Raw genomic sequence first — 11532 nt, 5'->3', positions numbered from 1 at the left:
ATGGTGTGTGTGTGTGCTGTGTGTGTGTGTGTGCTGTGGTGTGGTGTGTGTGGTGTGTGTGTGTGCTGTGGTGTGGTGTGTGTGGTGTGCTGTGGTGTGTGTGTGTGCTGTGGTGTGGTGTGTGTGTGCTGTGGTGTGGTGTGTGTGTGTGCTGTGGTGTGTGTGTGTGTGGTGTGTGTGTGCTGTGGTGTGTGTGTGTGCTGTGGTGTGCGTGTGCTGTGGTGTGCGTGTGTGCTGTGGTGTGTGTGTGTGCTGTGGTGTGGTGTGTGTGCTGTGCTGTGGTGTGGTGTGTGTGTTGTGCTGTGGTGTGAGTGTGTGCTGTGGTGTGTGTGTGTGCTGTGGTGTGGTGTGTGTGTGCTGTGGTGTGGTGAGTGTGTGCTGTGGTGTGGTGTGTGTGTGTGCTGTGGTGTGGTGTGTGGTGTGTGTGCTGCGGTGTGTGTGTGTGTGTGCTGTGGTGTGTGTGTGGTGTGGTGTGTGTGTGCTGTGGTGTGTGTGTGCTGTGGTGTGTGTGTGCTGTGGTGTGTGTGTGTGCTGTGGTGTGTGTGTGTGCTGTGGTGTGTGTGTGTGCTGTGGTGTGTGTGTGGTGTGGTGTGTGTGCTGTGGTGTGTGTGTGTGTGCTGTGGTGTGTGTGTGGTGTGTGTGTGTGTGCTGTGGTGTGTGTGTGTGTGTGCTGTGGTGTGTGTGTGTGTGCTGTGGTGTGTGTGTGTGTGTGCTGTGGTGTGTGTGTGGTGTGTGTGTGTGTGCTGTGGTGTGTGTGTGTGTGCTGTGGTGTGTGTGTGTGCTGTGGTGTGTGTGTGCTGTAGTGTGTGTGTGGTGTGTGTGCTGTGGTTCCATGCACACAGCGACTCCAGACACTGGGGCGGTAAACAGATGAGAAGATGACTGAATAGATATGGCTGCCTCCCTGTATGTCCACACCGCAGGACAACCACAACACAGCCCAGCTGTAGAGACAACGGTGTAGGACAAAACAGGGACATAAACACCCCGTACCACCTGCGTGTTCACCGCTTCAGTTCCCTATGACCATGAAGTCACCAGCGGGCATGTGGAATGAGGTCATCCCTACCACTTGGCAGCTTGACCAGTGAGTTGTGGACACCAAAGCTTGGGAGAGATTTAAAAGGCATGATGGCTGTAGGAAGGCTGGACAGTCAAAAGGTCCTCAGCCATGTTGAACACACCATCTCCACACACAGTAAGAAACAGCAGTGAAACCACAGTGAGATTGTTCTTAGTTCAGGGCAGGGAGTCTAAGCTCTGGCTCAGTTCAGTTCAGTTCACTTATAAAACATTCAGACAACAACTCCAGAGAGGTACAGGGAGGGAGAGAATACGTGAAGTCATTTTAGCCTTGTCCATCTCAAGGGTCACCAACAAACACAGAAAAGGAGCACATCCTGTTAGTACGGAGCCCATCCGCCTGGAAATCTCTTTTGACAGAGAGCATATACATCCAATAATTACATTTCCTGCAAGACTAGGCTCTTGACGCTCAAGCACATGATACTCCTATGAGCAACTATGAAAATCCTTGATATAATAAACATTCATACATTTATAATCCTTTTCTTCAACTATTTTTCGATGCAATTTCTTCATAACACAGTAGCAATAAAAGACTACACTACCCTAAACTATCCATACCCCTTTGACCTCCAGTGGCAGAGTCTGCTGGTACATAACCATGCTAAATGGCCCCTCCCCCTCCTTGACATTCTGCCAACAGCAGGGTATCACAAAGGCCTGAGTTTCACAAAGCTAAAGCCCACAAAGCCTCACGTCCTTGGCCCTGCCACTGAAAGACTGTGTTGCATGGTAACAGAGGGAGGGTTTACCTAATGTCAAATGAAAAGTGAAAACCACTTCTGAGGAAAGTTGCCTTCATGCGTTCAGTAAATGGGTCTGGGCAGAGATAACTGGCCTTCATGTGTTCAGTAAATGGGTCTGGGCAGTGATAACTGGCCTTCATGCGTTCAGTAAATGGGTCTGGGCAGTGATAACTGGCCTTCATGTGTTCAGTAAATGCGTCTGGGCAGTGATAACTGGTCTTCATGCGTTCAGTAAATGGGTCTGGGCAGTGATAACTGGTCTTCATGCGTTCAGTAAATGAGTCTGGGCAGTGATAACAGCAGTGATTTGTCCAATGTGACATCCTTCACTCTAAACTGAGAGATATTTCATTGGGCACATTACTAAAGTTATCTGGTGTCACCCGGTGAAATGAAGGTCATTCCTCTGTAGCGGGTAGGACACTGTGCCCAATGCAGCCACAGGATCAATACCTCCACCTGCTTCTCTTCTACTTCCTCTCCCTCTAACTGGAAGCTTACACACATGACTGCTGCTCACAACCGGCCAAAAACGTTTCAGATCCATCAGATTAATGCAACACAAGCACAATACATTGTCTTTTTTCTGAAATAGGTGCGGTACAATACATGCCTTGGCATGGCTTATCCCACCAGCAATAAGGCTTTTACTTCTTGTATAAGAGTGTGGAAGCAGTTTAAACAGATTTACTGACTGTGCACAAGAGTACATAACGGTTTAACCTTCTTTCCACCAAACTGTGCTGTTTATTACAGGGTCATTAGACATTACGACATCCCAAACTCCAGCTACTGCCTTAAGATTTAGGACTACTCGACTGATCTGGGGTCATTTATTCCATGAGCAAATACAAGACATTGATGCACCTCATAAATGTTTATTTGAAGTTAGATGATTCAATGCCACTATATTTGTGCTTTCAAATCTGAATCAAATAGCACAGATAAAGATGCTATTAAACTACTCGGATCCTAGAGATTAAGATCCATCTGGAAATGTCACAGCTTGTGAGAATGACCTTTAGCTAGAATACAATGTGGTGTTTATTGTCTGCTGTCTAGGCGAAAGCAGTTACATAAGGCGAAAAATACATTGTGGACTGTGGACATTTTCACATCATATGGATAATACAGCAGATATTATAATATAGTAGATAGTATAATATAAAGTGTTGGTATGATGAACATCAACAGCATCTGCCTGGTCTCCTCCTCCGACTGGGACAGCGTAGCTTGACAGGTGGGATAATGACTGAACTGTAGACTAAGCCCAGGCCAGAAGTCTTCACAATGTGTTTCTTTCTAAGTCTGAGCGCCTCTGAAAGTTGGTTTTGTAAGGGTATGTTTACAAAGGATTTAAATACACAAAAAGGTTACTACATTCCTTTTACTACTGCCATGTTATAATTGATGAGGTTTTTCTAGAATAAAACTATATATGGCACTTTTACATCAATGTTTGTAGTTAGGTTAAATACACAAAAATATCAAGGCATGTCCGACTACCTCAAAGAGTCAGACAGGCCTTGGACTCCAGAGAGTAAGAGAGAAAATGTATTTCCACCCAAACCCAGCTCACAGTGGGCATTTTGCCTACACACAACAACTAGATAAAGGCATGGGGTCACCCTGTATGTCGTGTCAATATGTGTGCGGTGGTAGGGAGATGTGTATGAGTGTGCATGCGTCACACAGGCAGGTACACTCAGGCAGGGAGAGAAGGGAATCCTCTAGGATCTACTCTTAAATCACATTAGCCAGTACTTGGTGCCAAAAGCCTGTGTGACACCGCAAGACCGCAAAAAGCCTCGAGTCTCTCACACACACACACACACACACACACACACACACACACACACACACACACACACACACAGACTTTGTGAACAGGCATCTAGAGAAGATCAGCTCTAGTGGGTGCACAGGTGAGTGTGTGTGTGGCGTGTCACTATAGAGCAGGGTGAGTGGGAGGCCACGCAGTGTGCCAGCAGGGCCTGAGAAGAGTACTTCCCTCTTTTCTGGACAGCACTCTGACATGCCACCCAATTAGCCTCTTTAAATAGCATGGTGTACCAACTCCAACGCCATTCCAAATGCCTCATGGTTAAATGAAGCCACAGGCACCTGAGTTGTTTCCCATAGTACGTGACAGAGCTTCAAAGCAAACCTCATGCTTAAGAGGCGCTTCGAAAACAACACATGGCTTTCTTCTGAAAATCACAGCCTGCAAGAAACTCACGCCCACTCCACTCAGTCTGTTGGCTTTTGTCTTTCAGTCAACTTTGAAAGCGGGCTATTTTTGAAACAAGTTGGAGGGGAGAAGTCTGGGTAGGAAGACTAAAAGAAAACTATTTGAAAACCCACTGTTATTACATGAAAACCCATTATTAAAATGTCAATATGCTTCTATACAATAACCCCTAACAGTGCAACTTGAGTCATATATATGGAAGTATATCAGTGGCAAATGTCCCAAATTTACATGAACTGAATAAATACATATCACAATCACAATGCTTGCATTTTCAGTCACACATTAAAGAAGACCCTGCTGCATTTATGATGCTTGAATTTTTTTGGCACTGCAATTTGTCAAAAAAAAAAAACAGCAATAACAACATCTGCACTGCAATTTATTGGGGTTGTATATTTAGATTCAAAACTAAATTCCAGCATTCAAAATTCTATACACAAATATTTACCTTCGTAAAACACAGCTCACAAGTATTTCGATATCCTGTCTTTATTATTCGGCAGGTAATATTCCACCCATTATTTTTCAACCTCACAAATTCAGTCTGTCAAACTTCAGGTCTTTAGACAATGAGTGTAATTTTTGGTCATGGTGCTAACATGTATTGCTAGCCTGTTAGATAGAATTGTAACTTATGGTAGCTAAATTAAGCCTACTCAGTTCTTCACTAGTCGCTAGCTCCAGATTTACCATTCGTTAACACGACAGTCCTGACTTTTGGCACTAGGTTTAATGAGTTTTGTACATACAGCAAGTCTTCTTATTTGTCAAGCAGTGCACCAACATATGGGCATTAGATTTCTAACAGCGTGGTGTCTACAGAGGAACAGTGAGCACTCTAGCTTCAGAGGGTGCTTGTTAGAAAAGCAGGCTAAGATGAAGCAAAGATTTACTAGTCAAAAGAAAGTTAGGTTGTGTCTACTACCGTCTACCGTCTACAAAGTACACACAAAGTGCACACTAAGCACTTACATCTGTAGTGCGTTCTGTCGCTGATTAGTGTGGTCTGAAATGGAAATGGAACACTGACGGACGCAAATGTGCGAGCCTTTTAACCATAAATCTGTGTGCCAGCTTCCTCCGGCAAACTGGATATTTTAAACAAAGATGGCAGACCAAACTCAGATGACGCCCGTGTTTTGTATGTAAATGTACACCTTTTGGCGTTTTTTTTTGCTTAGATTTTTCAAAAGTTACAGCGAACTGTACTATCAGAAAACACAGTTAGCTGCCCATCTGAACAATGACGTTAGCTATAATGTTATGTTACTGACTAGCAATACATATCCAAACAAACATTTTAATCCATTGCTCTACCTGTGATACACTGATCAAAAAACCTGAAATTAAAGTCCCGGATTTTGGCAACCTGAATTAGTGAGGTTGAAAAATAATGGGTTGATAGTGCCTGCCGAAAAGTGAAGACGGTATTTTAACAACCGATTTTTTTTTTGACCTAGGAATATTTCTGTATTAGTAGGGATAGGCGCGATCTACTTCCAAAATAAAGGCGATTTTGGGTGTGAGTAAAACATTGTTAACATCAAGACCAGTTTATTCACAGACGTTTTGGCCTAAGCCATCGTCAGTGTGTGAATATTTCTGTATGAAATTTCGAATTTTGGTTTTCTAAGGTAGGGTGACCAGACGTCCTCTTTTTCCCGGACATGTCCTCTTTTTGAGACCTAAAAAATACGTCCGGCAGGGATTCCCAAAATGTCCGGGATTTTGATTTGTGTCTCTTTGTAGTAGTTTCCTCAAAGTGAACGAGTGTTGGGAACACACCAGCGATCAATGATTAGCTATATAGCTATCAGAAAGTACCATATGCTATATATACACCCTCGGAATGGCCAACCTATCTCGGTCATGGTGGGTATTATTTTGTAGAAAGGAAATAGTCAGTAGCAATCTATAACACAATTATATGCTTATCCTACATAAACTATGGAAACTATTAAAAAAACTATTCAATTAAATAAATAATTTCTTATTTTCATTGGTATTGTTGTCATATACAGATATGCAATGATTTGTGGGTAATATTTTGTTGTCCAATGTCAAGTCTCTATTTGATCATGTGACGAGACAATCTAATTTAGACGCACAATCTAAACGTCAAGACCTAGAGGCAAAGTACACAGGCAAGCACCTTTCAAACATAAAGGTGGTGATTCATGATATTCTTTTTCAATGGAAAGGATAGCCAGCCTCTCCTGCTCCATGCGGCCCCTCAGGTAGGTCTTTTTGAGTTTCAATTTGGAAAAAGATCACTCGGCTGTTGCCACTGTCACAGATGTCAGAAACAATAGCAGAGCAGTGCACACCATACCGAAGGTGGATTTTAGGGAATGATAATCCACAATCAGCATCTTGGCAAATTGGGAGACTACGGACTGCTAGGCAATCTGCTCCAAAACAGGCCCTGAATGATAGGTCGCCGCCGAGCGCCTGTTTCATTGTATGTGTTTTTCAGATGTTGGTAAAGCTGCTGTGCCGCCGCAACAAATCGGGCCTTTCATAAGTGTTTTTAAAGAACCTTTCAGCACTTTGACCGTTTGTTTACGTTAGTGTGTCAGAGTGCTATTGTTGATATCTTTCTTTTTTACATGTCTACTTTCCCAATACAATAGCCGAAGTAACTAATTCTCCCCACCGGCGATTGTTGTTGTTTACGATTTTCTATCAGTTCTCTCACCACACAACGACGTCTCATCTTTGCTCCTTGAATGTCGATATGTAATGGTATGGAGTTATTGAAACTTACTACGTGTAAAAAAGACTAGAAATTGAATGTTTATTTTTCATTGAATGTTTATATAAAGTTGCACTGGGTGCCTTTAATATTAAGACATTAATATTAATGAGAGGGAGGCCAGCTATCAGAGTTTGTTGTTGCTTTATCTTTTGCAAAAGGAGAGATGACACAATGGATTATACATAATTACAACATAGGAAAGTTTAACTATTATATAGTGTATATGCCTAATGTGTGTGTGTGTGTGTGTGTGTGTGTGTGTGTGCGCGCCTCTTAACTAGTAAATAACGTGCACTAGGGCCCTTGATAATAGCACGCACGAGGGCCTGTCGTAACTACAACCCCCCCCCCGACCGTCACCGCTGAAGTGTCCTCTTTTTCACCAACTCAAATCTGGTCACCCTATCTAAGGTTCTTCAGTTTTACTCAGGGACTTTAATTACTTTCTGACACACAAACATGTCAACTCAGCTGCAACAAACATCTCCTGAAAGAACCACTGGGGACCAATCCATTGAACAGAAACATAAAATCCTACACTACACCAATTCAACTGCCCAAGATACGCAATTGGCTCAGATGTCTAAACATGTTCATTCATGGAATACATACATAGTCACTACTTATGACTCAAGCTAGCGCAATTCATTAGTTAATTAGCCAACTATGCAGCTAATCTATCTAGCTTGAGGACATCTTCACACAGGCCACGAAGCACCGATTAACATGTTGGCATACAATACTGTTTCAAATGACCATGGCCCTGTAGAGCTCATCCAATGGTGTTTGCCATTCAACATGAGAGATCTGACCAGAGCAGAGAAAGGACCTTATATCTTATAACCCTTCTGCCTCACCCCACTCAATGCAAGCTGGTCTTAAACTGAAAAAGTCACCTCCCTGGCAGCAACTTTCATTAACCAGCACATTCATGAGTGCTGATTAGTGTGAACCAACACAATCACTTAATTCCCAACATGCCATTTTAATGAGCTTGACGGTTGACCTACAGGGCTGAGAGGGAGCTGAGTGTGTAGGTAAAGAGTGTGTAATCGGGGGGACCTTTGAAGAGCACTTGCTCAGTGGAGTCATCCATTAATGAGACCTAATACACACACACAGGCGAGAAATGACTCAAAGAAAAACTCCCAGTAGTGGCTATTTCCAGCATCAAGCTATGAAATAAAATGTGTTTGGCCAAATGCTACTTCAGTCATGGTCTAGTTGGAGGCTTGATGTACTCACAGAATCCTATACTGATGCTCCAGGAATGCTGAGCATTACATACAAGTGACCTCCCCTGCTTGTGTTTGTTGTGAGAGTAACACTTTAACAGAGGAGGTGAGTTAAAGGATAGATTTTATGCACATAAAAGTAGAATTTATTAGAGCATAAGAACTGATGTGTACAACTGTGTGGCTACTTTGTTTATAAACATCCGAATACGACCGATTATTAATGCCTCTGACCAATTGACCAATCATCAATGATTCATATTTCGATAAACAGAAAATGAATTCTTCTAATCCTATTAATCTCAGTCGATTTAGTTTCTTGCATGATTTCACTTCTGATTTTGTTTGTGTGCGGTTACGCAATCCTTTGACTTCATCCACAACATTGGTCTCTGACAGCAGGCGGCTTGAATTTCTGCAGTGTCAGTGGTCCTGTGAGTCCCCTCAGCAGAAGCACGGGGCTGGAGCAGCTCAATCTCATCCGTCCACTCCCTCCCTAATGCCTCCTCCTTATCTGGCCTGCATCGGTGCCTCCACACACACATCCCACACTGCTCCACTGGCAGCTAATGGATTCACATGCTCCAGTGCCTACTCCCCACCCCACCCCACCCCACCCCCAAAGTCCAATTACACCAGACAGATAAAGACAGTCCATGTGAGTGTCTGCTCAGGACTGTCCATCATGGTGCAGAGAGAGCAGTGTTTCCATTCACCAGTAGCAAAAGCAGACACATTGTTCCAACGTGTGGAGCGCGCTCCAAATGTACCTCTGGCTAAGTAAACCAAAGGACATCTACACCAGTGAGCTCAAGGAGTGCACATGGGGAAACCTGTAAAGGTGCTACTAAGCTTGTGGGTATTTGGGAACTCCACTGACGAGAAACGCATATATAAATCAGAACATACGGAAATAGCATGGGGCTGTCATGTTACAACCCGGGGAAAGTAGGTCAGCATACAATTAAAGCTTTACGGCTGGGAGTGACATGCAAGAGCGCCATGATAATTATAGCTACTACATCCTAAAGATAGCATCAGGGTGTACGGAGCAGATTTTCCATTAGGATCTGAAGCAGCGCTACATAGGGCTCTGGAGGTATCAAAGGAAGAGGGCTGAGTGAATGAATAAGCAATCAAGAGTGAAAGACACATTGAGGGGAACAAGAGAGAGAGCGGTTCTGTGTGTGTGTGTGTGTGTGTGTGTGTATGTGTGTAAGGGAGGGAGAGAAAGATGAACCATTGAGAGTGAAAATGCAGCCAAAGACGAGCAGCATGGCTCACACAATCACTTCTTGGTGTCTAAGCATCAGAGAACATCTTGCCCATTTTTCCCACTGACTGCTTGTGTACACACACAGCAGAGGCCAAGAACACGCTGTCAGCCACGGGACGCTCTAGGGTTGCACTCAGACAATGCGCCGGCCCAGTCCAGCTGCTGAGCGGAAGAGGCGGAGAGCATAGAAACTCCTCTGAGGAGACGGAGCAGGGAAGGATGGGGCTGCCCTCTAATGCACAGGCATTACCCACACTGCAGAAGAAGCCTGTCGGAGCCCCCAGAAGCCTCGGAGGGCTGAAACCGCAGGAGAGAGAGTGAGTGTTACATAACGGCCGAGAGGTGGGTTGCACTGCTTGCGTCAGAGAAGGATGCGTTCCACTTAACAGTCCAATCAGCAGCGGAGAATCCAAGTCTCTGGCTCATTTCAATTCACACCAAATGGGGTGGTTGTCTACATTCCATGAACAACAAAGAATGTACCATCCACATAGAGTGCAACCATCTCCAATTGTTACAACAACAAAATAACCACAATTATTCAAGCTAATTGACGGTTTAGGTACATTTTGTCAATGGAATACCATCAGAGAGTATCTCCATACAGGGTCTGCTATTTGACCAACCCAACACCTAAATGACCACTACAGTAACTGCACTGATAGCCTCTGAGTGACTGACATGAATGGGGGCCAACGAAGCACTCCGGTCAAAACACACAATAGCACAGGTTGGGGCACTGATAACACCAGCTGGGGATGATTAGCTTTCAGGCTAATAACGTCCCCTCTAGAAATGTAACGACTCCTCTTTGCTTATGATAACCAATTTCACATGAAGACCACAGAGTCGCCATATCACCACACACAAACTAGATGCTAGCCACAACCAACACAAGCATGGTGAGATCATGTTCTACCACACAACTGAGGAATATACTTCTGTGTCCGTCCTCCCCCTCTCTCTTTCTGTTCTCCTTTCACTCTGTGAAGCACATACACAAAGACAGCCTTGGGAAGAATGGATCAAATACAAAACACACAAAAAACAACACCACTCACGTAAGAAGTGCTTCTCTAGTAAGGCAATTTCCAGATGACCCTTGACCTCGTTCAGGCGATCCTGCTCACTCCTCTGATAGTCCTGGATGGCAGCAGCCATGTTGGTAGCCCCTGAGCCAGCCTAGAGACACACACACACACACACACACACACACACGGACAGACAGCAGGAAGAAAAGGGATGAAGACACTTGATAACAAAAGAAGGAAACCAACCCCCCCACAGAAAGTTTCAGCACAGGTTTCTGACTTACTCAAAGCCTCTCTGAAACACACAATGTGCTCTCTCCCTCTTGTCGAATTAGGAGAGGGAAAACATCCTTAATGCTCCTGTCCTCCCATTTCACTGCAGACAGACAATTTAGCCCCTGTGACTCAGGGATCTGGCTAAGCAGCGTCGCGCTAGCTTCGGTTCCACAGTCAGGTGAAAGAATAGAAGACACGGTGAGAAAGGGATAGCAAGAGAGCAAGAGAAAGATGGAGCAACGGAGGGAGGGAGAGAGGTGGATGTGTGTGTGTGTGAGCACAGGAGCTGCAGAGCACTGCAAATGAGTGGCACTGCAGAGACACCAGACCGGCACCCACTGCTCCTTAAAGAGACATACTGACAGTACAAGCATGTCCTACCTCATTCACTCCCTCTCCCTCTCCCTCTCAGACACAGCCACACACACATACACACACACACACTGCAATGGCCGCTCCCTGATGCCGCCCATCTGCCTCCCATTCTGCAGCGTATCTTAATCCATTGTGTTCCCTGTCGAGCTATCAGGAAGCACACACACACACACACACACACACACACACACACACACACACACACACACACTCTCTACAGAAATAGAAACAGGGAGGGAGAAAGTGTGAAGCAGGAGAGGGACGGCAACCCTAGCCTTTTGTGGCATGGCGTGTGTGCATAACAGAATGGGAGAATGTCATGCCTAGTGCCTGCTTTGTGGAAGAGCAGAATGCAGAAAACTGAATGTGTTAGAAATGTATCTGTTTACTCTGTGTTTCCATCAGCAAGGTTTCACCATAAGAAGACGGAACTACTAGGGCTGGGCGATTTGATCTCAAGTAAATATTACAATAATTTCACAAATCCACCATCAT

The 11532-nt window shown here is 44.5% G+C and overlaps 1 protein-coding gene across 4 annotated transcripts in view; it reads right to left on the bottom strand.

Annotated features, from left to right (window-relative positions):
- The window catches only part of gramd4a (GRAM domain containing 4a), a 36863-nt gene that overhangs the window by 17147 nt on the left and 8184 nt on the right, over positions 1–11532 (bottom strand). For all 4 annotated transcript variants that reach the window (XM_080851064.1, XM_080851063.1, XM_080851065.1 and 1 more), the window contains one exon: positions 10417–10537. In XM_080851064.1, coding sequence (XP_080707190.1) covers positions 10417–10537 — 121 coding nt within the window. The remainder of the gene's footprint in view (positions 1–10416; positions 10538–11532) is intronic.

The sequence above is a fragment of the Sprattus sprattus genome (assembly GCF_963457725.1).
Source record: "Sprattus sprattus genome assembly, chromosome: 14".
Classification (NCBI taxonomy): Eukaryota; Metazoa; Chordata; class Actinopteri; order Clupeiformes; family Clupeidae; genus Sprattus; species Sprattus sprattus.
Note: the sequence above shows the minus strand (reverse complement) of the source record. Positions and strands in the feature narration are given on the sequence as shown.